The sequence below is a fragment of the Lathyrus oleraceus genome, chromosome 5 (genome assembly GCF_024323335.1).
Source record: "Lathyrus oleraceus cultivar Zhongwan6 chromosome 5, CAAS_Psat_ZW6_1.0, whole genome shotgun sequence".
In the NCBI taxonomy this organism is placed as follows: Eukaryota; Viridiplantae; Streptophyta; class Magnoliopsida; order Fabales; family Fabaceae; genus Lathyrus; species Lathyrus oleraceus.
Window position 1 is genome coordinate 254,024,279 of NC_066583.1, and position 25,288 is coordinate 254,049,566.

At 35.0% G+C, this 25,288-nt stretch overlaps 2 protein-coding genes across 2 annotated transcripts; one reads left to right on the forward strand and one right to left on the reverse strand.

The window, feature by feature from the left end:
• The first annotated feature begins 2,466 nt into the window (after nt 1–2,466).
• LOC127083603 (probable inactive receptor kinase At2g26730) lies at nt 2,467–4,818 on the forward strand. Its single transcript, XM_051023913.1, has one exon. The coding sequence runs from the start codon at nt 2,600–2,602 to the stop codon at nt 3,980–3,982; it is 1,383 nt and encodes a 460-aa protein (XP_050879870.1). The 5' UTR covers nt 2,467–2,599; the 3' UTR covers nt 3,983–4,818.
• Nucleotides 4,819–6,338: 1,520 nt separating this feature from the next.
• On the reverse strand, nt 6,339–7,234 carry LOC127083605 (uncharacterized). The gene has a single exon (XM_051023914.1). The coding sequence runs from the start codon at nt 6,960–6,962 to the stop codon at nt 6,522–6,524; it is 441 nt and encodes a 146-aa protein (XP_050879871.1). The 5' UTR covers nt 6,963–7,234; the 3' UTR covers nt 6,339–6,521.
• Between the last annotated feature and the right edge of the window lie 18,054 nt (nt 7,235–25,288).

Sequence of the window (25,288 nt, forward strand, 5' to 3'; positions counted from 1 at the left end):
AAAGTTGGAAAAGTTGAAATGGAAAGTTAAGACTGGTATTTATAGAGGTTGTTGGGGGGCAATCGTCCGACAAGTGGCACTTGTTTGGCAATTGCAGACAATTCCTCTTCAGGAAGTGGAAGAGTTTATGGGCTACGGAAGTAACTCCTCACTCTCCTAGGAAGTAGGAGCAATGGTGGTTTTTGTTGCAAAAAATCATGTTGAGCAGATGTTTGTAAAAATGCACAATGATGACACTGACGTCAGCTGAATGGTCTGAACAATGTCGAAAAATATTCAAAAATTCCACATTTCTCCCCTTCAACACTTGTGTGGTCGAAAATTTCATTTTTTTTTGGGGGGGGGGGGGGGGATTTGTTACCTCATATTTTTGACACAGGTAATAGATGTGAGGATTCGGGGTTGAATCTGGCTATGGTGGAGGTTTAAGATTTCACCCAGAGTCAAAGTGGTCATTTTCGACCAGAATACCACCTAACCATTTAGGGAGAATTCCCTGTCGAAAGAGGTTGGAAAGTTGGTCGAGAAGTCCATGAAAGACCCTGGTCGAAGCAAAAGACTTAGTGAAATTTGGGATTATTAGTTGACGTGTTTATCATGTTTTTATCAAAGAAAGTTGAATAAGATCATACAGTTATTCGAGGACACGTGGGGATTTATCAAAGTCAAAAGATGCGTGAAGACGAAGACGTGTCAAGTTTTGCTAAAACTGACGTTGTAGACGGTTATGTTAGGACTAGTATATAAGCAGTGTTCGTTTATAGTCTTAAAGGTCCGCAATTTTATACATTACACACTCAAAGTATCCAACTGTGAAAGTGAGAAACAAGTTTTCAACGTATGTACTTGCATTCCATTTATAAAGTTAATATTTTCCTTTAACTTTTGCTTTTATTTATTCTTTATTGCATTACTTTTACATTTGATGTTCTTGATGTTCATTGTTAAAATCTCTCAAAACATACCATTTCTGCACAAATCGATTCTGAGATATTTTCGAGTTTAATCCCTTAAGTAAACTTAAACTTGTCTTTGTTTACTAAATTTCACTATAAACACTAAGTCTCAACACACACTTTGTAAATGAATTTGAATAAGATTTATTCTTGCCTTGAATTTCAAGTTGAATGATTAATCTTCTCTTTTTTTTATAACATTATTTTCTTCTTTACAACAACTTATCACCACAAACTTGACGACTAAATCACAACACACACTTTGTAAATGAATTTCAATAAGATTTATTCTTGCCTTGAAATCCAAGTTGAATGATTGATCTTCTCTTTCTCTATATCACAATTCAAACTTATACACCTTGATGCTCATAAATTTTTAATGAAACTTTTGAATGATATAAAATTTATGCAAAATTTCAATAATTTTAAGTTATATGATCACTTTGAAATTAATGTTTGAATTGTATGAAATTGATTACAGAAAAGGGTAATTTGCTTTCTGGTGTATTTATATCCCTCTATGAATGGATGTATTAATTTAAAATAATTCCATAAAGCCTGGGCTTGCATTACACACATGATGTTTTGTGAAAAGGTACTATTTTCAAGTGGTAATAAAGGTTGTAATCGATTACACATTCACAAAGTTCAAAAATTTCAAAATTTGAAAGCTCCTAATCGATTATGACATAGTTGTAATCGATTACCAACAAAAGCAAAAGTGAAAAATACAATATTTTGAGACTAGACTTTACTTATTTGAATACAATATGTTTAAGAAGATTATAGATAGAGTATGATAGAAATTTCTGAACATCCAATATAATATAATATGAATTGCAATATATATCTTGCATTGATGATCATTTCAATTTTTTCCTTTAATTTACTATGCATATTCTTCACGACAATCTTCATCTTTATTTTAAACTAGACTTCAAACCTTTTACTTTTTATTTTATTTTATGTTTTTGTCCTAATCAAAATTAAACTAAATTGAATAGATTGTGTATTAGTCTATTATATTTAGTATCTTTCCCAACACTTATAACCTAAGAGACTTTGGTTAGTTTAATTAATTTTTTCTTGCAAGCCTGACTACATTTAGTGAAGTTTTCATTTTCACCTACATTTTTTCCATAGATCAAGTAGCTTGAAGTAATTAAAGGACTGGTTTATGTTTGTAAAAAAATATTTGTGCAAAAAAAATCAGAGTAAAAGCCTCAATAAGTGTTAACGAAAAGGCCATTTAGTAGTGTGATACGACGACCATTTCAATATGCCGGCAGCTTCTAAAACTCCTATTGTAATTTTCTGCCCTTTGGCTCATTTCCACAGTTCCTCATCCATGTCAATGCCGTTCACAAATCACAATACATCACAAGATTTTTTATTGCATACCATTGCATCATCCATTTGAATACAATGGCTTTATGTGATCATTGACCTTCATTCATTACTTATTATTAATCAATCATTACTCTTTCGAATTCAGTTTTAGTCATCTATTTTTCATTTCACTATTTTGATTCATTATCAAACTCCAATGTTCAAACTCACTAACATAGAGAGAGCCACTTCACTGCAAGTTCAAGAACAAGAGAGTTAATAGTTAACCCAACAAAACAACACTGCAAAAAATAATGAGTCTAAACCTCATCTGGTTCTGGACAGTACTCACCTTTCTGTTTCTGTTTTTTCTAATGACCAATTCAGAATCAGAAAATGTCAGAAAAGCCCTTGTCACCTTCATGCATAAACTTGAACCACCTCATCAGGATTCCACATGGGGTTGGAACCTCACATCAGATCCTTGCACTCATAACTGGCACGGAGTAACTTGCTACACAAACAACCAATACATTAAAAGCATAGTTCTTGAAAAACTTAACTTCACCGGTGTTCTAGACGCGACATCTCTTTGCATTGCTAGCAATCTTCAATTCCTCAGCCTCAACAACAACTACTTACACGGTTTTATATCAGAGGATATAAAAAACTGCAAGTTCTTGACACACTTGCTTCTAAGTGGTAACCAATTCTCTGGCAATCTTCCTCTTTCCATTCCTCAACTACGGAACCTGAAGCGCCTTCATGTTTCCGACAATCACTTCATCGGAAATCTTCCGAATATGGTTAATGTCACAAGCTTGATATCCTTTCTAGCTCAAAACAACGCCTTCACTGGTCAGATTCCTGATTTTGATTTCTCAAACTTTGAAGCTTTTAATGTCTCTAACAACAATTTGAGTGGTCCTGTTCCTGATGCTGAAGGTTTTTTTAGTGCAGATAGTTTTTATGGTAACCGTAATTTATGTGGAAAACCAATTTCAAACTCTTCATGTCCACCACCACCTCCTCCTCCAACTCCAATTGTTACGAAAGACAAAAATAAAAATGCATTTCTTGATGATTTGCCAATTTATTCAGGTTACATAGTTCTTGGTATAATTTTCATTATTTTCTTGATCTTCAAGTTGTTAAAAAAATTCAAGACCAAAAATAAAGAAAAGGTATTAAATCATGTTGAAAAGAAGGACGTGTCAAAAGACACTAGCTTTGTTGTTGGTGGTGAAAAGCTTAGTGAGATACTGAATTCCAACGGATCAAAGAGTTGGTTTAATGGCCTTGGGATTAAATCAGAGTATTCTATGACCTCTATGGAAAGTGGAGTGACTACATCAGGTCTTGTTCTTCTTTCAAGTAGAAAGCTTAGGGGATTGCAGTTCGAGGATCTGTTAAGTGCTCCTGCTGAATTGATTAGGAGAGGAAAACATGGAAGCCTCTACAAGGTTATGCTAGATTATGGGGTGCTTTTGGCTGTTAAGAGGATCAAGGATTGGGGAATTTCAAAGCATGATTTTGAGAGAAGGATGAACTTGATAGCTCAAGTGAAGCATCCTCTTGTAATGTCACCTGTTGCATACTATTGCTCTCAGCAAGAGAAGCTTCTGGCTTATGAATATCTTCCAAATGGTAGCCTCTTCATGTTGCTCTATGGTAAGTTGCTAATATTCTGGTCATAACTAGTTTTCAGAATATTATGCTTACTTATTTCTATTGGTGAGATATCTCTAGTTTCCATATACGTTAAAATAAGCTAAAAATAAGCTATCCATAAGCCACTTAGTTAAAATGTTGGCCTAAATATACATGCTTGAATTGAAATTTAGCCTCAAAGAATATATGTAACAAAATCTTTTAACTTACCTTTGATTACTGCAGGATCTCAAAGTGGACACTCTCTTGACTGGAGGAGCAGACTAGATGTTGCTGTAAAGATAGCGGAAGCTTTGGCCTATATGCATTTGGAGCTTGGTGAGAGTGGAATAGCACATGGTAACTTAAAATCAAGTAACATTCTGTTTAACAAGAACATGGATCCACAAATAAGCGAATACGGTCTAATGGTAGCTGAAAACCAAGGTGTCATGTCGCATAGAAAAAGCCTCAGAAACAGAAATATGTCTCCAGCAGCCACCTTCAGAGCTGATATATATGCATTTGGTGTCATACTTCTCGAACTCCTGACGGGGAAAGTAGTTAAAAATGATGGATTTGATCTGGTTAAATGGGTGAATTCAGTGATCAGTGAGGAATGGACGGCAGAAGTTTTTGACCGGTCTTTAATCTCACAAGGTGCTTCGGAAGAGAGGATGGTGAACTTGTTGCAGGTGGCATTGAAATGCATAAATCCTTCTCCAAATGATAGGCTAAGTATGAGTCATGTGGCACTCATCACAAATGCGTTGAAAGACGAAGACGACAAATCCATATCTTTTGACACATGATTGAGAGTTTAATCATCGTATCATATACTAGTAGTATTAGATTTCTACAGCTTATCTGTCATCCTGTCTGCATACCTGCAGCGGAATTTTTCCTTTTTAGTACATAATTACATGCCTCGCAAACTGAGACAAACATGTTTTCAGTTTAAGCAATTGAATAACTGAAACAATCTTTGAACTTTTAAGCTATACTATTTCAAATATGAGTAGTGCCGCCATAAATTGATTAGTATCAAAAGATTAGAGGAAAATGAGTATAGCAACTAAGCAGAAAGCAGCAGCTTATAAGAATTAAGAGCTGGACTAGTTCTGCGATAAGAATTTTCAATCCACATTCCAAATCTAAGTTTAATTTTTAGTTTAAAGTCCATTTGAACAACCAATGTTTATCATTCAAGAGTTGAAAAGAAGGGACAAACATTGAAGTTAATAATTTCCCAAGCATAAAGGATACCCAAATAGCAAAGGGGTTCTTCCATGAAATCAAGACCTTTATATAAATTCGATTAGATTTACTCATTGTATTGCCTATTTTGAGAGGTGGGAGATAAATTGGTCTAAACATAAGGACCTTGAACTCATAAATTACTTCCAAATTTTGCAGTAGGATCAATACTTCAGAAAAAGTAACATCTCAACATCCAAACAAACACTTAAACTACCTACTGAGTTATGTTTGAAAACATATACTATCATGTATTCTTGTGCATATATGTATGATCATATAACACGTTTTAAGAGACTTTGGTACTCACTCCACCCTAACACACACCCCAGCAAACTGTATCAACAGTATATTAATTCAATGAAGCACCGATACTCTAAAATCTATACATACGTATTGATACGCCGATATGTATAGGTGTATCCGAATTCTATAAAAAATTCCAATACATTCAGATACGGGGGCGACATGGCGCGATACGGCTAGTTAATCTCATGACTATTCATATTCCTAAGAAGATGAATCAATCTTCCTCAACCTTAATACTTCTTTTCTCAACTTTAATTACCTATCACTTTGATTTTTCTATGACAAGAATCAAACTTTTCCTTTAATTACCTATCTTTTATCTTTTCCCATCTTATATGTCTATGTATCGTTTCCGATTCGTGTATAGTTTCTGTGCTTCATTGTATTCATCCAACCATCCCATTCAATCTTTGGGATAGAATGGTAATCTTTGACACAACAATAAAGAAAACTCACCTATATATCAATAGGGCACCATTATAAAGAAGGTAAGGTAGTGACGCATGTTGCTCCATCTTGTTCCAAAGTAAAGCTTATCTATTTGTCCAAGTCACAATCAAAAAACTTGTTAACTTGGTTGATCACCCTACACTTTTTAATTAATGAAAATGACATAAATTATTTTAAAAGACAAGGATTAGAAAGAAAGAAAATAGAATAACACATCTCCTAGTAGTGGTTATCAAGAGTTAATACACTTACGTACACGCCATAGCTGAGAAGTATATTAAAATTGAGAAGTATATTAAAATTAAGCATGATAGTGATTATGATTTATGAAATTTTATATGGTATTTACCTAAATTTAAATAAATATGCTGAAAAATTACATTCTGGAAACCCAAACCGAACACAAAAAATTCTCTATTGAAAATGTACATATGTGAGAAAAAATAAAACTATAAGCAATTCTGAATTTAAAAAATTAAAAAATTAAAAAATGAAGTCATGCTTTCAATCAGGGTAAGCCTTGCGTAATCATCGAATTCGTACCCTAATTTCTATAGTTGCAATCTTTCTTCATTCTCTGCTCGAAACGACGACGTTCTGTTCCGAATCCGTGGAAGCAGGCTTATAAAGTGGAGCCGTTGCGTAACGATCGGAAAATTTCGGAAACTCATCCGGAGATTCATCTTCTAAATCCCCGTTATGTCCCTCATCGAAGTTCAACGCGTAGCTCAAAGGATCGTACTGGTATTTCCCGGCATGACGGTAACCTCCAGCTCCAGTCTTGTTCCGGTTGAACCGGCGAATAAACGTCTTCCAGCGTGGTCCCGCTACGATCTCGGACCACTCGCGGATCTTCATGAATCCACGGGATAAGGAAGTGTTTCGCACGCGCTCCCACCATGGTAAGTCGTCGGCGGTGGAGCGGTGGTAGGTGAAGCAGCAAGGGAAGCAGGAGGCGCTGCGCGTGGTTGGGGTGGTTTCTTCGCCGCTGAAAGATGAATTGAACTCCATTCGGTTGCGGCGCTTTCGGTGGTGTTAATAATAATCGGAGTTATGGAATATTGGAATGTAATAGCGTGTGAGTATATATGGAACGTAACGGCTATAACGTCGCCAACCATAATAATAATCATTTACACTTATGAGTGACTAAATCAGCGTGATATTTTAGAATTGTGACGTGGCTACGATGGTAATGATAGGAGCCGTTGTAATTTTGGATGACAGAATATGCTGCACTGTCCTGCCCTCGTTACTGCATATCACAGCTGTCAAATCGGATTCAATGCTATAGTTTCTAGGTTGTGTATCTTTAAAAAGAATTTTGTTTGGTAACATGTTTACTCAGAGTTTCTAGTAATATTTTTACTTATTTATAGCGTTTTTAATGAGTTAGTAGTTTATAGGTTAAATTTTTTTAGGTATATTTAGTCTGGGTCCATTAATTAACTAATATTTTGCTTTAGTCTCTTAATTAAATAATAATGTTATAAGTTAATTATTAAATTTCATTTCTGTAATTATATTTGATTTCTTCCTTCAAATTATATCAAAAAATATTAAGTTATTGGATGGATAAAAGTTGAAGTTTCAAATGTGACTTAGTATTTGTTCTATAAAGTAGAATTTTTACTTAACTTATTCTCAGGTTAATGTTCTTCATCTTCTTCACTTAAGGATTGTTGTTCCTTTTCGTCTTCACACTTTTGCGAACACGCGAATGAATTTTTGTCTATATATACAAAGTTTGAACCACGACTTTTCGTCCTCCTCAACTAAACACACTTCACACCACAAATTCTTCACTCTCTCGCTTCGTATTTTCTTGAAATTCTCTTTGTTTTCATTCAACAATGAACTAGGGTTAAATCATTTTGAAATTAAACTTTATTGAATAAACAAATAATCAAAACTTATAATAGTATATTGTTAATAACAAAAAAATCTCATGTCAGATAAACATATTCAGTTAAATGACCACCTAAACTTAATATTTTTTTTACCAAAAATTGATGGTAGTGACTATATAAAATAATGGGAGTGAAGTTAAAGAACTTAAACTTATAACCTTTTTTAATTAAAGGACTAAAACGGAACATTAAATTAAATTAAATGAATAAAACATGCATTAAACTTTTTTTTAATTAAAAAAAACTTTACTTATTATATTAATTAAAAATATTTATATATTAATTACCTAAATCTTGTTAATAGGTTGTATAATCTTATAGCCTATATTTTAGTTACCCAAGTCATTCAAGGAAGCAACTAACTTAATATTCATCCAAAATATTTTTTTCTCTAACTTTACTATTTTGTAGGATTCTGATATTTTGTTGAAGACACGATTCAGAGGCTGGTGGATGACAGAATGAACTTTTTGCTCATTATCCTTCCTTCTTTAGAAGAAATTGCAATGGTTGTTTTTTCTTTGAACAAGGATAGTGAACATGGGCCCAATGGGTTTGGTGCCTCATTTTTTCAAATTTATTAGGATATCATCAAATGTGATGTTTGTGAGGTGGTTCTGCAATTTTTCTCTTCGGGTTGGATCCTCCCAAGCTACAACTCTAATATCATTGTGCTTATTTCTAAGAGCAAAAATGTAGATTCTTTGGATCAATTCCGGCTTGTTGCTTTAGCCAACTTCAAGCTCAAAATTATTACCAAAATCATCGCAGACATGTTAGCTTCTTTGATTTCGTACCTTATTTCTCAATAGCAATGTGATTTTATTAAGGGGAGGAATATCAAAGATTACATTTTTCTTGCATCTGATGCTATAAATCTTCTAGATTCTAAAGCTTAGTGCGGGAATATTGCTCTGAAGGTTGATATAACTAAGGCTTTTGACACATTAAGTTGGACTTTTCCCTTGAAAGTGCTTCATTAGTTTGGCTTCAACACAACTTTTTGTTAGTGGATTAATAATATTATTCATTCTGCTTGCCTCTCTATTTCGATAAATGGTGTGTTTCACGGGTTTTTAAGTGTTCTAGGGGAGTTTGCTAAGGAGACCCTATGTCTCCTTTGCTTTTCTGTCTAGCGGTGGATGTTCTTAGCAAGAGTATCACTCACTTGGTTAACTCCAGTAATCTTGATTTGATCACAGTGCCTAATAATATCAAGGTTCCCTCTCACTCTCTTTATGTCGATGACATATTCATTTTCTACAAAGGAAAAATCTCTAACTTAAAAGCTCTCACCTCAATTTTCACTAAGTATTCTTTGGCGTCTGGTCAAGTGGATAGTTGTACAAAATCGTCTATTTTCTGGGGTATCATGTCTTCCTCCGGACTCAATATATTAACATAGTAATTGGGTTTCAGCAAAGGGTCAATCCCCTTTAATTATATGGGTGTACCAATCTTTAAGGGTAGGCCCAAAGCTCGTTTTCTACAACCTATAGCTGACAAAACTATTAAGTAGGCTTATTTTTTTGGAAGAACCCTCTATTCTTTTTTGCAGGCAGAATTGAGATGGATAAGTCATGTTGGGGAGTCCGGGAGAGTCGGGAGCACCAATGAGACCAATGCTCTAGGACCACAAGAGGGGGGGATGCCACATCTCAACCCAAAATCTTAAGGTGTTAGGTAAATGAGTAATTTCTCTTATAAATTGAAATTTTCACCCATTCATAGGCAATATGAGACTTTAACCACTCACACTTACACCCAACATTCTCCCTCACAAATGTGAGCCCCCCACATCTTATAACAGGATCCAGCGCTCGCTCCCCCATAAAGTCGAACAACGGCTCTGATACCATTGTTGGGGAGTCCGGGAGAGTCAGGAGCACCAATGGGATTAATGCTCCATAACCAAAAGAGAGGGAAACACCACATCTCAACCCAAAATCTTAATAGACATGGAAACATCTTTGTTGCATCGAAGACTTAGTCATATTAGTGAAAAGGTGCTTAATATTTTGGCCAAAAAGGATGTTCTTCCTGGATTAAATAATGTAGATTTGGAGAAGTGTTCTCATTGCATGGCTGGTAAATAGACTAGAGTGTCTTTCAAGAGAAATCCTCCCTCAAGGAAGTCAAAGTTGCTACAATTAGTATATTCTGATGTTTGTGGCCCATTAAAGGTAAAATCCTTTAGTGGTGCACTTTATTTTGTTACCTTTATTGATGATCGCTCTAGGAAAATATGGGTTTATGCTTGAAGACAAAAGATCAAGTGTTGGAAAAGTTCAAAGAATTACATGCTTTGGTTGAGATGCAGACAGGTAAGAAGCTAAAATGTGTTTGTTCATACAATGGTGGAGATTATTATAGACCATTTGATTCTTATTGCAAGTAGCATGGTATTGCACATGAAAAGACTCCTCCTAAAACTCCTCAATTGAATGGTTTAATAGAGAGGATAAATCGAGTACTAATTGAGGGACTAAGTTATATTCTCTATGAAGCTAAGTTTACTATCATTATTGGGGTGAGGCACTTTACACAGCAGTGCATGTTCTTAATCTCACTCCTACTGTTGCTTTGAATAGTGAAGTTCCAGAAAAAAATTGGTTTGGAAATAATGTCAAGTATGATCATTTGAGAGTCTTTGGTTGTAAGGCTTTTGTGCACATTCAAAAGGATTAAAGATACAAGTTGGATGCAAAGTCAAAACAATGTATTTTCATCGGCTATGGGCAAGATGAGTTTGGTTACATGTTGTATGATCTTGTAGGGATGAAGCTTATTCGAAGTCGCGATGTGGTGTTTATGGAAGACCAAACTATTGAAGACATTGATAAGGTAGAGAAGGCTACACCCAAGAAAGATATTAGTTTGTCTAATGTTGATCCAGTTCAGTTACCTAGTCATAATCTGGATGTTATTGGTGGTGGTGATTACATTGGTGAGCCATATGATTATGTTGATGATCAACAACTTAGAGATGAGGTAAACATTCCAACTAATGATGGTGAATGGGATATCGACATGTCATAGGATGAGAATCTTGGTGAAGCTCTAGAATCATCTCATGTTCAACTTAGAAGGTCTAACAGAAAGAGACAACCTTCTACAATGTATAATTCTGATGAGTATGTGAACTTGACTGATGAGGGTGAACCTGAGTGTTTTCAAGAGGCCATGAAAAGTGATGGAAATCAAAAGTGGGTGGATGCAATGCATGATGAGATGAAATTATTGCATGATAATCACACTTATGATTCAGTGAAGCTTCCTAAAGGAAAAAGGTATTTGGAAAACATATGGATTTATAGAGTTAAACATGAGAGCAACTATAAGTCTCCAAGATATAAAGCCAGATTAGTGGTGCAAGGTTTTCGTCAAAGAGATGGTTTTGATTTTAATGATATTTTCTCACCTATTGTAAAGACATCAATTAGAACTATGTTGAGTTTGGCTGCTACTCTTGATTTAGAGGTTGAGCAAATGGATGTGAAAATGGCTTTCCTTTATGGTGATTGGGAGGAAGAGATCTACATGAAACAACCCGATGGTTTTCAAGTTAAAGGTAAAAAAGATCATGTGTGTAGATTGAGAAAGAGTTTATATGGGTAGAAATAAGATCCAAGGCAGTGGTACAAGAAGTTTGAGTATGTTATGTGTGATCAAGGAAACCATAAGACTACTTCGGATCATTGCGTCTTTGTTAGAAATTTTTGTAACCATGAGTTTATTATCTTATTGTTATATTGATGATATGCTTATTGTAAGGAAAAGTATTTCTAACATTAACATGTTAAATAAGCAATTGGGAAAGTCATTTGCCATGAAAGACATGGGAGCAGCTAAACAAATTCTTGGCATTAGAATCATGCATGATAGAAAAGAGAAGAAACTTTGGATGTCACAAGAACATTATATCGAAAGAGTGCTGCAAAGATTCAAAATGGAAAGTTCTAAGGCGGTAAGCACTCATCTCGCTACTCATTTCAAGTTGAGTTCTAATCAAAGTTCTTCAAGTGAAGATGAAGCATTTGATATGAAATATGTTCCTTATGAATATATTGTGGGTAGTTTGATGTATACAATGGTGTGTACAAGACCAGATATAACACATGTTATTGGTACAGTCATAAGATTTTTGTCAAATCCAGGTAGAGAGCATTGGAATATTGTAAAATGTATTTTAAGATATCTTCATAGTACTACTTCTGTGAGGCTTTATTTTGGAGGAGATGAGCCTACTCTAGTGGATTACTCTGACTCTGATATGGCTGGAGACATTGATTCCATAAAGTCCACTTTGGGCTACATGATTAAATTTGCATGGAGAGTCGTGGCTTGGCAGTGCAGATTGCAAAAGTGTGTAGTATTGTCTACTGCAGAGGCTAAGTTCATTGCAATTACCGAAGCATGCAAAGAGTTACTATGGTTGAAGAAATTTTTTCAAGAGCTTGGATTTTTTCAAGACAAATATGTGTTATTTGTTAATAGTCAAAGCGTTATTCATCTTGGTAAGAATCACATTTTTCAAAATAGGTCCAAACACATTGATGTGAGATATCATTGGATATGTGATCTTTTGGATGCTAAGTTATTGGAGTTAGCTAAAGTTCATACATGTGATAATGGTTTTGATATGATGACTAAAGAATTACCAATAGGGAAATTTGAAGTTTGTTGTGATATCGTCGGTTTGGCGATTTCCTCCACATAGTTATGAGGGAGAGATTTGTTAGGTTTGAGCTCCCTTCTTATATGGAGAAAGACCCAATTATGATTAGCCCATTTGTATCACTTATTAACTCGAGAGGATCAATTTAGGATTGATAGATAAAGAGAGAAAATAAGGATTCAAAAGAGAGAAAAGAGGAGAGAAACTCATTCCCATTTTTCTGCAACCAGACTCACTAAATTGACGATCCCCAATTTGTTAACCATCAGATCAAGCTCAAATTTGGAAGGAAAGTTCATAACATGTGTATCTAACCTTTTACCATTTAGAATTTCAAAAAAAATGTATGAGGTAAAAGTTATCTGCTTCGTACTAAAGCTGCAGATTTGGGGAAATTTTCCAGCTTTTCTATTCTTATTTGTAAGCTAGTTTGCTTTGTGATTTGCGGTTGTTAGCACTAGTTTGTGAATCACTTTAAGACTCTCTTGTACCATTAATTGAATATAGTGGATTTATTTCTTTGGTCTGGGCGACTCGTGGTTTTTATCTCATATTGAGGGGTTTTCCACGTTAAAAATATAGTTGTTCTGTTGTACCTTTATTTGTTTGCTTTGCCGTCTTATATTTGTTGTTGATCCTCAAGGTTCCTACAAGTCTGGGGAATTTTATATCTGATGCGTATTGATCTGTTATTATGTCTTAATTTCCCATCACAGTGGTATCAGAGTCTGGTTCAATTAAGGGGTTGGCTCCTTGTATCGAAATTCTTCTTGACAATGTGGCGGTCAGGCGGCGTGTTCCGTTGTAGTGCTCCCAACAGCGGTACAAGTGTATATGGATGAAAGGGCTTCCGCTTGAGGAGGAGCATAATGGATTGGCTCACACTTGAGAGGGATATTGTTGTGTACAAGTGTATGTTGGAAGTCCCATATTGCTTAGAAAAGTGGAGGTTGATTACTTTATAAATGAGAGGACTCGTACACCTATAACCTTAAGGTTTTTAGTGAATATGTGGTGCCTCTCTCACTTATGTGTTTCTCTTGACCCAATATGGATGCTCATCATGATGACCCATCAGTGATATCAGAGCATGGTTCGGGTAAGGGGTCGACTCCTTGTGTCAAAAGTCTTCCCGACATGATGGTCATGCATCGTGTTCTATTGAAGTGCACATGATGATATAGGGGAGTCTCTCAACGGCGGCACAAGCATGTGGATGAAAGAGCTTCTACTTGAGAGAGAGCATAATGGATGGGCTCACACTTAAGGGGGAGATTATATGTGAGTTGTATTGAGAAGCAAGTGTGATTTATAAGTCCCATATTGCTTAGAAAAGTGGAGGTTGAGTACTTTATAAGTAAGATGACCTATACACCTATCACCTTAAGGTTTTTGGTGAGTATGTGGTGTCTCTCTTATTTGTTTGGGTGAATGTTTGACCTAATGTGAATGCTTCCCCCTCTTGATGATCCATCAAGTCATCCATTCATGGTATGCTTATTCATTTGATGCCCAATTATGCTTGACCGGTTGCTCTGGTTAGAGAGTTGGAGCGTACCACCTATAATTTCATATAGAGTGGAAAAGTCACTAAAAGCAATATTTTTGTATGGTCAAACTTCATCCATCCTTCTAAATCATTTATGGTATGGAGACTTCTTTCCGACAAATTACCCACTGATGATCGCCTTAAAAAATAAAATTTTCTTTTCCTTCAAAGTGCAGCATATGTAACTCATCTGAGGAATCTGCACATGATCTATTTTTCAACTATCAATATGTTTCAAAATTCTGGTTTTGGTTGACCTCCAATCTGAATTTTTACAATAGTTTTCATTGTTAGGATGATGTTTGGAAGGTTTGCAACATTTCTCGATCTGATCAATGTAAGTTGGTGCTTAATTTAGCGATCATTCATATCTTCAATGCGGTCTGGATTGCTCGTAACAAAATTTGATTCAAAGATAAAGTTATACATGTATCTTCTTCTATTTCTTTTATTATGTCGGCTTGCTCATTGGCCGGAAACAATTCTTAACTGACTTCCCATGTCAATATTCAATATTTTGTGCTTCTGAAATTCTTCAAAGTCAGTTTGAGGCTGCCTAAAGCCCCTCATATTCTTGAGGTCATTTGGAAGTTGCCTCCTTGTGGTTAGGTCAAGACCAATTGTGACGGAGCATCATTAAACGATCTCGATATCTCTGTTTGTGGTGGCATCGCAAGAAATCATGATGGTAACTTTTTGGTGCTTTTGCTTGTTTTTTTAGTGTTTCTAATTCTCTCATTGTCGAACTCTCCGGTGCAACGTATGCAATAAAGTTCATTAATAAGAAGGGTTGGAACAACATCTGGTTGGAAATGGACTTTGTCGTCGTGGTTCAAGCTTTCAAGCCTCTGTTAAGGGTGCCTTGGCAAGTTTGCACTAGGTGGATTAATTGTTTAAATATAATATCGAAAATATTATTTGTTGTTTCTCACATTTATAGAGAATAGAACACTTGTGCAGAATCCCTTGTTAACTTAGGGCTTAGATTATAGACTCATTACAATTCAGCTCTTTACCCTTATTTTTTGCGAGTGATTTTGTAAAGAATAAGCTTGGATCGCCTTTCTTTAGGTTTGTTTCTGTTTGATAGGGTTTCGGTATAGTCCTACATCTCTTTTTGTATCCCATTTTTCCTTTTATTGATTTAACCTTATTAAAAAAAATCCATATGAGTAATGGACGGATCCATAGTACCATATCCATCATGGATAACCCTTAATTAACTTTAATATACTTTGATACAAAAATAAATTACAAATCATACTTTCCCTTATATATTTCACACGGATAGTCCTAATCTTAGGACAATGTATTCATAAGAGTACTTCAATGTAACCTTACTAACGAGGATCAATTAAGTCTCAATTATATTGTAACTAATTTGAATTATTTGTCTTATTTCTTTGTCATACATATTTAATACTAATCAATGTTCATTAATGTCTTTGTCCCTCTTGTCTAAGTGTTGCTCCTTATTAATATGTCTTGAGTTGGTTATTTATTTAATAAAGTCCTTTTATTTGGTTGGTTTTTCACGTTGGTATCAAGTCAGATTGGTTGAGTTAGATCCTTCTATGAGATTCTTTATTAGGCACTCGACATTACGCCTATTATCGGCGTGCTCTTCTCTTTCTATGACACAAAAAGTGCCAACTTGAGAGGATGGGCCTGTGTGAGCTCCATCTCAGGAAGGGATATCCTATCCCACTTAGTATTTCAACTATAAGCATGAGAAAGATAATTTGTTTGTGTTTGCGGTAGTTGTCACACTATTACGAAGAACTGATTTTACCTCGGTTGGAAAAGGATTTTCATATCAGTTTGTTGGGAGAGTCTATGACACAAAAGGTGCTAACTTGGGAGGATGGGTCTGTGTGAGATCCATCTTGGGAAAGGATATCCTCTCCCCTTTAGTATTCAACTATAAGGATTAGAAAGATAATTTATTTGTGTTTGCGGTAGTTGTCACACTACTACGAAGAAGTGATTTTACCTCGGTTGGAAAAGGATTTTCATCTCAGTTTGTTGGGAGAGATAAAGAAGGGTGTTATGCAAAGTGCACAACTTTTCCCCTTGATTGAGTAAAGGTTTTACTGGTCATGGGTTCGATACCAATAATAGCCTTTTTGTATTTTCTTAAAAGCATGCTACTTTTACTCCTTAAATAATGGGATACCTTGGTTGATATGTTAAGAGGTTTCCACTCTCTTGGTATGCCTGGCCCCCCTATGGTTTACGCTTGTCAATGCTCTACCGATCTTATTTAGTTGCAGATTCTTTTTCATTCATGGAGTGTTTAATCCCTTCTGAGTTACTTGATAATTGTCTCTCATCAAACTTATAGGTTTTCTTTTCCAACAGCGCCCTGGACTTAGTAAGTTCTGCTTAATTTCACTACTCCCTCCTAGTTATCGACTACATGATACCTTTTTACCATACATAAACCTCAAGGTGATCAGACTTAAACTTTATGAATTGGTAGTAGAAATCCCATAGTCACTTTCCCAAAATATTGCTCGCAACTTAACACTAATGAACCAAAGCTAGGTCGTGAACCAACCTACTCTGATACCAACTGTAATACCCCATAGTCATATGTCTAGAATAACAACCATTGATACTAATAATTAGTACATGGATACATTTCATGTAAATATCTGGAAATGGAAGAGATTTAAAATTTACAAAAATACAACAGATGAACTAATACATCAAAGTCTATACAGAATCTCTATCATAATGAAAATGCACTTCATTGGGTCTTCAATGCCAAATAAAATTTGAATACCTGTTACCTGAAAATATAAACAATAATACGGGATGAGATACTAATATTAGTGAGCTTCCCGATCTAAACAATTGAGTCTCTCATTACCCTTCTACTCAGGTCAAGGTCTACTTAAAATGTCCATTAAGATCTCATTCCCATCCCGCACTAACGAGCACTAACTAAAATACCTCATGATTGTAGAACTATGTGCTTGCATGTTTAATCAGAAAGATATCAAAGTCAAGCAAGATATGTCTAGCCTGTGAACATCATGGTTTTGATGATGACAACTCATGAATATGTAACTTGACTTTGATGACAATAACACATAAAGATAATCAAATGCTAAAAATTTCTCAAGCGTTCAAAGATGAACAAGATAGTTTGATCAAGTTCTTCCTCCGAATAAAGCTAAATAGTGATATCCTCTAATGATGGCGCCCGACTTGAATATATCTCAAACCTCATCTCTAAAAAGATTTAAGTGAAGTGCTTATGTGATTGGTTTATTCGGTAAAAGACTTGAAGCTTTATAGTGTGAAAGAGAGGAAGTGTGAAAGCTCGTTTGATCGTGTCTGAGTGATCAGTGTTTTGTAAAAACACAAGGACATTTTCCTAAAATAATATGGTTAAATCACACATTCACTAAAACTCTTTTTAAAGCCTCTATTTCTCAAAGTAAATCACCTAAAATTGTTTCGGAGCCTAGCCAGATGAGTTGGAAATTGTCATAATGATTGGAACCTATTTCTGAATTGTCTAATTATTTGGACCATATACACAATTGATTAGATAAAGGAAAATCGATTATATAATTGATGATGTCAATGTTTTAATGAAGGGTAATGACTCTCTATCAAAACTTTCTAAAATTCATACAAATAATCGATTATTTAGGTCATCTAATTGATAAAATAAAGACTCAATCAATTGGACAAATAATTTTGTCCATGGATCATTTCCCTTTATGAACCACCCTTTAGCCTATAAATATAGCCATTCCCTTTCATTTTTCACATCCAGAAATGTGACATTTCTCACATATATATTTTCACTTACTCTTACATAAATTTGGCCATAGTGCTTTGAGAAAGGTTATTGTGTTTAAGTGAGGAAATTGTTTTGGAAAGGATAATATAATAAATTAACCAAGACTTATTTTTTCTCTTAAGTGAATCTTTCTTCCTTACGAAATGTTTTCATTGATTTTGGAGGTAAAGTTATTAAAATATCTTTTGGGGGGATTTATTATTAAGTATTGATTTGGTTTGTGAGCTAAACCACTTGAGAAAAATCCCTCTTTTTGGATTATTGAAGATAACCAGTGAAAAGTATTCTCATCAAATCTTGAGCTCAATCCAGTGTAATAGCTCAAATTGGTTTGAGAGTATCCTGGTGTTAAATTTCGGTTCAATTTCTGGTCAGCCCGTGTAAAACCTTGGTTGGGTTCAGAGGATAGCTAGTCCAAAACTCCCATTTGGTTTGAGATAAGTCCGTATAAAATCTTGGTTTATCTTGGGAATTAACCGCTCAAAGCTTTGTCTATTGTTTGGTGTGAAGACTAACCGGTTCATTCCATTATTCACTCTTTGGTTAGAATTAAACCTGAAACTTCATTTTTCTCTGTATAAGGGGGTTCCCGAGCTTACTATAGCGGTAAATTCATGACCATCAAGCTATGGATAAGCTTAACATCAATAAAACTAGAGTCGCCACCGCGCCTTTATTGTTTCCAAAGGAAAAGGGAAAAGTATGAACAAAACTCAAAGATAAGAAGTTTTCAAATCAAAACTAATAAAATTCAAGAAATTACAGGTAAGGGGGTTGGTTACACAGAGGGAAGGTGTTAGCACCCAAAGTATCCTAGATACTCCTAGGGAGCCCTTTTTTATGTGTGTATGTATTTTTGGTAAAAAAGGTGTTTGAGAAAAATAGAGTGTGGGGATGAGAAAAGAATTCATTGGTTATATTTTTGTGTTTGACAAGACCTTCATACTTGTGCCTACGTACCAACATAAAAATGATGGATCAAAACCTCGTAGTTCATGGTAACAATTTCAAAGTTGGTGAATTGCTTTTAACAAAAGTTTAAATGAAAAGGGCACAAAGGGCCAAAAATTTGAATGAAGTTGTTAGTTCTTTTTGTCTTTTGAAATTTGAAGTCAATAGGATTAAGTTTATTTACAAATTTGATTTAAGGAAAACAAGTTTGAAAATCCATTGGCATAAGGCCAAAGTTTCTATTTAAAATAAGGTCTAAGTTTGAAATCACAAGCAAAGAATGTTTTTGAAAAAGGGGGAGAGATTTTGAAATTTAAGAAGTGGGAGGAGATGAAGAGGTTACCTTAAGCACAAAATTAAAAGTTAAGACTTGAAAAGATCTGACCAATAGGATGCAATCCAACAAACAAGAATGTCATATAGAAAACCCATTTTCCCTATGGACTTTAAATCAAGCAATAATCAACAAGCAATTAGAAATATCCAGACATCATGAAGATCAAGGCATCAAATAAAGATAGCCACATCCAAACAAGCAAACCCCATAGCTAGCAGTCTTCTTTGTCTTCTCATGTACCAGATGAAATATTCCTTGATCCACTCAGAACAAAGCATCAGACACAAGATCAAAATAACAATTAGCACTAAGATAAAGTAATAGATGAATTCAAACAGAGTCCAAGGCTTGCATCAGATGAAGGCTTGGTTCACAATAACTTGGTCTCAGAATGTTGGCATTGGCCAAGTCCTTTTTGTACAAGGAATGTTGCTTAATCCTAAGTCCAAAAGTTCAGATCAAGATCAACAGTCCACCAAATATTTTTTAGGGTTTTTTTTTGTTTATTAAGTATTTTAAGGTCCTAAGACCACAAGCAAAATCAAAATTCACAAACAAATATATACAATCATAAAATATGGCTCAAATGAGCAAAGTGAAAATGGCATAAACATAAACAAGTTAAATGAAATGCAAATGGAAATGAATGATACATGACTGAAAGTTAAATTGTATAAAGTAAATGACTTGAAAGTAAAGAAATATTAACAAGAGTTAGTCAAATATTAGTCAAAGGTTAGTCAAGTGTTAATGGTATTTTTTTAATTGATTAAGTCATTCTTTGGAGAACACTCAACCATCCATTCACAAGCATGGATCCTTAAACCAAGACATCTTCCATGAGAAGGACTCCAACTTGGATAATTCAACAAGTATGTCACTAGCTCTCATGAAAGGAAAAAAGTGAAGGAGAATAGTGATCCAAAACGCAACGGAATTTAAAATTTTCTCCTTTAGTGATCCTTACGAATGGGCATGATCAGTGATAGAATCGTTACCTCTTGTGGCGATTGAAACCTTTGATGCAGATCTATAGAGCGATCACGGCGTTGAATGGTGACAACGCCTCTACTCAGTCCACGCGAATGAATTTCTTCAATCTCACTGCTAGCTGCTACAAATGAAGGCTTTGAGAGAGAGAGAGAGAGAGAGAGAGAGAGAGAAACGAAATTACAACAGCACAAATACTTCTGCACAAGGGTTCTATTTATAGAACCACTTGTGTGGGCTGCAAGCTAAAAAGCCCACTTAAGTGTATGTGGCCCATATCTTATGATATGCCAAAATCATTTAAGCACGTGGTACCTTACCATATTTTGTATTCTACTTAAGTACATTGTACCTTACGATGTTCTATAATTCACTTAAGTGCATTGTGCCTTACGGTGTTCCTTATTTACTCTATCTCTCATCATTCCTTCCTTTTGTGTGTGACCTTGTAGGTTTTCGCGACATTAGCAATTATATTAAATCACGTATTTAACATAATAAACAGTGAGCGGTACTGGCAACACATCATTGCTACCTAAGACACGAAAATGTCATGTGATCTGACAAATCCTTTTGTGATAATACTTATGTGCACAATTACTCTTTTGCCCTTATGTCTATATTGAACACAAGGCATTGGCCGTGTCATCCTTGTCCAGTTCAATATTGGGCCCATAGACGTTTATCCTGTTACGCAGGATGGGAAAATTCCATCTAGGTCACTCATGTCCCTCAGCATGCTTCGTGGAGTACCCATCAACTTTCTTTATGGTCATCTAATTACGGACAATGTTTGATCAGCAATAACACACTCGACTCTACATCTAGGGTACATAGTGGTTTCAGGTCAAAGGGTGGTATACACCATTATCACCATGAGAATAACTTATGACACTTTGCATAACATTCTATATAGTATTCTCATAGCGGGTCAATCCAGTATAAATATTACTCTTAATATCCATACTTATGTTTAAGACTCGATAACTCCTTATCCATGATCCATGAGATGTGATCACCAGTCTATATACATAATAGTCTTAATGCTTTAATGTTATCCCACTTTACAACAAAGCTCGACTACATATACTTTAAGAATAATGTCCTTATGTTTAATGGGATCTCATGATTAAGTCACACTTGATACATTAAACAGACTAACTATTCTAGGGACTTTATTAAACAAATATAATAAAGAAAAAGTCTTTTATTATTAATAAATAATTTGATACAAGTACCAAAAGTATTGGCCTCTAGGGCTTACACCAATAAAAAGGTCAAGTTTCCACACAATACCATGAAGAATGGGAGAATTACAATCTCACTTACTAGAATGCTATGCCATTAGGGTCAAATTTAGCTCTATGTTAAGCAATCGTAATTGGACTTTTGTAGAAGTCACAATTATCTAAGGCCAGGCAATAAAAATTTAGGTGTTAATGCATGTTAGAGACTTGGTATAATGAACCAAACTCCTAAAACATACCACACACTAAAAGAAAAGATCAAGAGGGATGGACCTATCTCCGTCATACTTGTATTGGTTCATCTGACACAATGTCATTGATGAACCAATTAGCCTTAAGACATTAGAGATTTCATTGGTCAAATGAGGGAATGGAAAAGAATAGGGATGAAGATGAAGAGGGAGGGGAATGAGAGAAACACAAATTGGTCATGGGAGGAATTTTATCAAATTAAAACCATTCATTCATTTTGGGAGATGAAATGTACATTTCATCAATCCCCTAAATCCAATGGTTTTAATCCATCAAAAGCCAAATCAATCTTGACCAAGACCCAAACAAATAGTTAAACATCACAATACCATAAAAATGACTCAACATGATTTTTACACAATTAATCAATTAAAAATCAATTTAAAAATGCATTAAAATACAAATTAATTTGGTCAAAACCTAAAATCTCTTCAAAACACCAAATAAATGGCCAAGAGATTTATCCTAGGTCAAACAAGGTCAAAGGACCTTAGACAAAAAATTTCACTATTTTTGAAAAGTCAGAAGTATTTTTAATTTAGAATATGAAAGAGAAAAATATCAAAACTAATCCAAAAAATAATTTTAATTTAGAATATGAAAGAGAAAAATATTTAAAGATTTTTGGTGAAAGTCCCATATTTTTTGGATTAAAAATGAAATTTCTATGAATTAAATAAAATAAGTAGATTAAATGGAAATTCAGAAAATACAAAAAAACAAGGGCCATCAGATCTCCCTCATTAATTAAGGTGGCAAATCTGATGGCCAAGCGCGCGTTCCACCAAAGACCTGAGTCAATGCGCCACACCAATGGTGATCTTCACCAAGGGCCAAGATTAAAACATTTTAAAAGGATCAGATGGTTTGGAAGGTGTCAACGCACCACCGGAGCTAGGGCTCCGGTCTTCTTCTCCGGTGGACCCCACTGGACTGGTCCACCACAAATCACCATAGAAATGATAAACAAAGACATGGATTTAAAGGAAAAATGCTCAAGAGCACGAATCTGACCTCAATTCTCTCTAATTCCAAGTATATAAAAAGATATAGGGATTTGAATTTTGAGGATCATGACTGAGTTGCTTTGATTTGACCTCAAAGAAACTCAATCTTGTTGCCTACATTAGTAGGACTTCAGCCAACCAAAAATCACAAAGAACGGTGAAGAATTGAGAGAGAATCGAAGAGATGAAAATTATGGAAAATTACCTTCGAGTGAGCTTCAAACTTGCTTGATCTTGCTTCCAATTGACCTTGGCTTGGCTTCAGAAGCTTGTAGGAGATGAATTGGATCAAGGAAAAGCTTGGACTCTTGGAGTTTCAATCTTAAAACAAAATGAGATTTGAAGCTCAATTTTCAAATGAAAACCTTCAAGATTATCCTTTAATGATGAGGGTTTGGATTGCAGGTTCAAAGCTTGGCCATGAGGTCCTTAATTCTGAGCCAAGAGGGTTGTATTTATAGGCATTGCATTTGATTCTCACACACTTCCAAATTTTGTCAAAATTAGCAATCTTCTTGCATGCTTGCATGGGCGTGTGATAGGCCCATAAAATGATACTATCAGGTCCAAAATCACCAATGTGCAATGCTGAAATCATGTCATGTACTCATGCAATGGATATTTAAAAGTGAATATGAAATCCATCCAAATGATCCTCTGAAAAGAACGCTTGCGCAAGTCCTTCATTTCTTGACCAAATGATATGATCTTGGACTTTTTTGAAAGGTTAGATCAAGGGGAACAACTTTCATGTTGAAGACTTTTCCATTTTAAGCTTGTATCATGATGAATTTTGAGGTGGAAGTTTGGAAAATCAAACATATTTGAAAATTTTCTAAGTACCAAGTCAAATGTTCACTTCTTCCACCTTGAATAACTTTTCTTATGGGCTTCAAATGGAAAATGTTCCTTCATCAAAGTTGTATATATTTCAAACCTATTCAATTTAGTCACAAATATGACCTCATTTGAATTTGGCATGAAGACATTATGCATTTTAGAAGTTGAGGAAAATCACTTGTTCAATGGTAATTGCCCAAAATGACCTATAATGTTTCCTCTTGGCACATGCATTTTCCAGTTGAATTTAAACTTCTTACAAGAATCAAAATTGGAGAGGACATCTTTAATTTTACCATGGAAATTTAATGGCTTTCATCTTATAAAAATTGAGCAAGTTATGGTCCTTAGAAGTTGACCTCCTAACTAGGGTTCAGACAAAATGACCTATAATCTTCCCAGTTTTGACCAATTGACTTTCTCTGGTCAACCACCATGAACCATCTTACAAACTTGACATTCTCTTAATATTTGGGACTCATGGAGGATCATATATGTGTAAGATGATGTAATATGAAGTATCCCTTGAAATATTTGATCAAATGATGAAGAAACTTACTGAGGAAGTCACACAAGATACCCAGATGAATTAGGGCTTCCAAGGCAAACAAGCTTCAAACTCTTGATGAATTCTTGATCAAAATGATATGTGAAGATCATGGGGACCCATATATGATGTCTAGAATCAATGTGCACCATCTCTTGATTAGTCTTCTTGCATTGAGGGTCTCAAATCCTAGATATGAGCTTGATGGAGCATAAGTGAACACACACTACCTACAAAAGAAGTAAATTATACATTGATATATTTTTGGCATTTTGGTTAGTAAATGAAAAACAAATTAAGATACAATCAAATGTGCTTGGTGATCTCCCTCAATACAAACCCAATGAATGAGGGGTAAGGAGGATGCCAAGGTGTGATCCCAAAGCATGAGGGATCTTAGGGCCCAAATTGGGGTCTTACACTTACCATTCTAAAAGCTCATGAGCATTATTGGAAATTCTCAAGATCAATTCTTGGGGAGAGGAGTAGGTCGCTTCATATAGATCGAACCTATATAAATTTCTGGTGTCATCTCTTTTTCCTTATCTCTTTACTTTCCGCATATTTTCTTTACTCTGATTTTCCGTTGTAATATGCAAATATTTTCTTGAAAATGTTTTTAGCGCTGATTTAAAAAACAAATTTGTTTTAAACCAACGATTTTCAAACACCCACAATTCACCTCATGTCTTGTGTGTGGAGTCACATGTTCAGCAATGATCATCTCAATGAGGCCATCTACTCGGTCTCACATGTTGATTAACAGAATAAAATACCTATCCCATCACGATTCACCATCTGATAATGGAACAATCACATATCAAGTTTGTAGTGATTGTACTTAAACCCTAACTTAGGCATCTAAGTATTGTGACTCACTAATACTCCATCAAATAAAATTAAGTTTCTGCAACCGTATAACTTCTATATTATTCACACGGCTATGACCACACAGGGCCCTCCCATGAGCATGGTATATGGATCCAATATATCCTACTGCAACCCCACAAGATCTAAGCCATGTATAATCCCCTACATTTGAAAATGAACTAGGAGTGTATCCATCTCCTGCAGCTCGTAGGTCATAAACTTCACATGTAGTACTCATCTACATCCTTAGCCAATGCTAAGTTCAAAAATAAAACAGTAATTAGGATTCATTCTACCTATTAGTCTTTTGTGTTGTGCAAAAATTTTGAACAGACGAGG